Source organism: Erigeron canadensis, chromosome 2 (assembly GCF_010389155.1).
Source record: "Erigeron canadensis isolate Cc75 chromosome 2, C_canadensis_v1, whole genome shotgun sequence".
In the NCBI taxonomy this organism is placed as follows: domain Eukaryota; kingdom Viridiplantae; phylum Streptophyta; class Magnoliopsida; order Asterales; family Asteraceae; genus Erigeron; species Erigeron canadensis.
The window spans coordinates 33,567,492-33,571,789 of record NC_057762.1 but is presented as its reverse complement, the minus strand read 5'-3'; the positions used below and the strand labels follow the sequence as shown (position 1 = coordinate 33,571,789).

Here is a 4,298-nt window from a genome sequence, read left to right as displayed (position 1 = left end):
CCTTGGTTAAAAAATTAATGAGGTATGTGGTAGATGTGTACTATATATTGACGTATAAAAGAACAATTAACATACGAGAAAGAAATAGTGATCTATGCCTCTATGGTAGAATGGTAGTGTATTGACGTATACTATACGTATAGTACGTGATCTTTCCTCTTTGCACCAATAACTTGCTCACCATCGGGTCCCACTCCCGCCATCAATGAATGAGCACCAAAATTTTGAACCTCCAAAACTTATTCAATATATATTCTAGTATAATTTCAAAAAAATTAATAAGGAAAAATAAGTTAATTATTGAAAATTTAACAGCATTTTATATTGCTGTTCGAAAAAAAAAAAAAAATTTTTTTTATATTTTTTGGTAACCATCTTTGAGTATTTGAGTTTAGATCTTATTTTTCCATTTAATGTCTCATTTTAATTAATACTTATATAGGATATTTAGAAATTTTGATTAATTTTGACTCGCCGTGTTCTCCATGTGCATCGCCGATGTTGACTGTTCCTACATATCGCTTTCTTGCTATTTATGGATGATCATATATGTACATCACTCTGTTTTAAAAAGCAATTAGCACCGACAGTATATTTTAACCTTTATAACATGCTAGCAATATATAGGTGTGAATTATTTCATAATCATCATTAGCCTTTTTCTAGGCTTTCGCATATAGTACACACTCCATCACCACCACCTTCATTAATTTCTTTTGTTTTTATTTTTTTCAATAAAGACAATTTCACTTTCTAAAACTGGTTTGCATAAATACTCGTAAATAACTAACTTCGAAAAATAAGATTTGTTCTCATATATTATTGTAATTTTTTTTACTTTATAATCTAAGATGTGAAATTTTATACAAGTCGCATAGATAAACACAAATATTATACGCACATTTAAAAATGCTTACAAATTATTAATTCGTTTTAGTGTATTCACCAGCCCTTTGAGAAATGCAATAGTAGTATCTCAAAGATATTTTAGAAAATTAAAGAATCGAAGTACTAAAGCGATATATCATTATATATATTCGTATTTTCTTTTCTACTGCAAGAATGGACATTTAGTGGGGATGCCCAAACGCGGTATCTCACATGAACAAGGTCCCATATTATTATTATTATTATTATTCTATTCTAAAACAAATAAATCCTAGCTTACTTTGAATTGAATTATTTGGTTCATTTGAGTATTTAACCATATTCTTTGTCCGTTTCCACAAGAAATTTACTTTTCACCTTGTATAATTTGAATGTCATTTTTGTTTTTATACCTAATTTGTAAGAGGGGTTATAGATAAAAACATATATATGTATAATAATGACGGTGTAGATGTCAAGTTATATTCTTGACCTTGTTTAACATACACATTCGAATTGCCTGCTTTTTTCTAAGTATTAATAGGCCCGGCCAACCGCTCAACAATTCTTCTGACAGTACTACTATGCCTTCCATAAATTATTTTTATTTCTTCTTATTCATAAGTATTTTTCTGACATTTTTCCAAAATATATATAGGATCCGAAGTACCCATAACATACTTTAAACCGGTGATAATTCTTTCTTATAGAATACCAACATATATAATTCACAACGAGAATCTATATAACAAGGGCGGGATTTGATTAAATTTTAATTATAAGAGTTACTACTTTTATTTTCCAGATAATCCATATCCACACGTATAGAGTATATTTATCAAGAAGTAAATAAAAAGGATTTTACTCTAATTCATTTATTACAAGATATAATGAAATTTATATCTCACATTCCAGTAATTTGATTTTTACAACGTGCAAAGATTATTTTCCCATGTTACATAATACTACTATGCTAACAAAAAAGATCGACATCTATATGGCGTAATAATTTACAATATACATCATGCATCTTCCCCCCAAAAAAGAATACTGTGATCAAAACATTATCGTTAACGATCTCAGAGACTCGTCTAACTAACGTTCATCAATGGATCGAATTGTAAATACGTAGACACATACGTTTGTGTACGTATATATGTATACATATATATTGATGTTTCGTATATTAGAATGATAACATATGATGATCTAGCTAGCTAGCTAGGGGATCGGATGAGTGTTTTGAAAAATATATATATATATAAAATGATCTTGATGTACCTCATGATCAAGATTCAAGAACATTTGGAGTTTGCAAAAGATCATATGGGGCCCAAAGTACATCCAATGGACAAGCTCTATTTCCATCTAGTCTAACCCATGGCTTCCCTTTTCCACTCCAATGCAATAAGCTAACCGGACCCGGGTGTAAATCGCGACAAAGCCCTTGAAAGTTATCTCCACCCAACCCATGTTGGTTCCATCTGTGATCCACTGGAGCTATCTTTCCAGCAAATACTAATAAAAAAGGAGGTAATGATCCCAATTCATATATTCTCATCCTTTTTTGTAACTCCATCCATTCTATAATTTTGGTTGTATAATCACCTTCTCTCCATCTCATTAAATCAATCACCATAACACCCGTGTTGAAATAACACGCGTTACGGTCAGCAAATGTGACCGATAACGACGGGTTAGACCAAAAGGTTGGAGTGAAATATGAAGTGAAATTCGCGTTGCAATATTCGGGTGCAGCTAGGACTTTTTTGTCATTTTCGTCACCGAATGGTGTGGCGGCTAATTTGGAAATGTCGTCTACTAGGACAAGGTCCGAGTCTAGGTAGACAACTTTTTGGACACATGATGGAAGGAGATCGGCTAGATAATTCCTAGCGTAGTTCAGAGGGCAATCTAGCGCGGACCTGATTGAAGTTGAGATTAGGCCTAAAACAGCCGAATCATCAAATCTATAGACATTAAATCGGAGGTAAGGAAATGAGGTGGATATAATGAGTTGAATGTTGTCGGTGTGGGCAGAAGAGGATTCCACGAAATGAAACCGGATGTTTTCGGGGCAAGACGAGTGTTGTAGGACGGATAGGATGGCAGCCATTGAGCCGCGGAGATAGGCCGCGTCTAGAGTCATGGCTACATGAACTGCATTTGGTGAGCAAGTGTCTTGAGCCGAAAGGCAGTTGGGTGAGTTGTAGAATTTGGGTGCTTCTTTGAAGTAAATTGTGCTGGTGCCGGTGCCGGTGGCGACGGTGGAGATAAATGGTACTAGTGATAGAAATGTTGTTAATAAGAGAGAGAGATTTGAAGAAGGCATCTCTTTAATGAAAGCATAAGATCTCTCTTTCCACTGATAAGTGGAAGAAGATGATGATATGGTCTTTGAGAGAGTTTTGAAATTTATTGGGAAAAATATGTTGGACTGTGGGTAGTAGATTCATACTAGTCAATGATTATATATATGGATTATTAAATAGTAATACACTATTTGGAAAAGTATATATCATAGTATATTTTTATCATGGATGAGATAAAATAGATTTTTCCACAATCAACCAACTTTAAATTCTAGTGACTTAAATGGTTTGTATTTAAGGATCCATGTTTATTGATACAGGTTATGGCCGGATCTAGTTTTAGTGAGCTAATATGTCAAATATTCTTGGATTTCTATAAAGTACTTAACTTTTTAAATATATATAAAAGAACATTATTCGTGATATCAAATAATGTAGATCAGTAAAAATTATGTAATATTTATCTATGTAAACACCTGTAGTAGTGGGTTACATATTTCTACAAGATGCACAACATATATTAAACGACATTAATTAGCCTTCGAAATTTTATGTTTTGGATAGTACTATATATGTGTCGTCAAAACCCGACGACGGATAAATCAATACTTATAACGGCTCATGGTTAACATATCGTTGTATAGAATACTTGGTTACATTTTATATTAACATATCGTTGTATAGAATACTTGGTTACATTTTATATGTAACTTTTTTTATTTTTACTGATTTAGTTTAATTTGTTCTATTCTTAATATCAACGAAAATATAATGTATAAAAGATCTGATCATTATAAAATGGTGGTGTATTTTAAGGTGTGGCTTAATCTAAAAAGGAGTTAATGTTGGCTAGAATATAGGATCGGAGAGGCAAATGACCAAAAAGTCGTCGTTAATGGTGGGTGTGCTGTCAATTTGACTCTAATATATGTTAGCATATATCACTCATTACATTCTCTCTACAATTATTATAAAAAGAATATGTAAATGTAATTGACTCAAAATTTTACTTCAAGTCTTCACCTATTCTTTCTATTTTAAACTTTTTACTTGCAATTGCTTTTGCTTTTCTACTTTTTGGCGGACACTTTTAACCCATATGCGTCGACTTATATATAT

The 4,298-nt window shown here is 32.2% G+C and overlaps 1 protein-coding gene across 1 annotated transcript; it reads right to left on the bottom strand.

Moving 5' to 3' along the window:
• Positions 1-1,951: 1,951 nt before the first annotated feature.
• Positions 1,952-3,327, bottom strand: LOC122589151 (probable galacturonosyltransferase-like 1). Its single transcript, XM_043761397.1, has one exon. It carries the CDS (start codon positions 3,197-3,199, stop codon positions 2,156-2,158), a length of 1,044 nt encoding a protein of 347 aa, XP_043617332.1. The 5' UTR covers positions 3,200-3,327; the 3' UTR covers positions 1,952-2,155.
• Between the last annotated feature and the right edge of the window lie 971 nt (positions 3,328-4,298).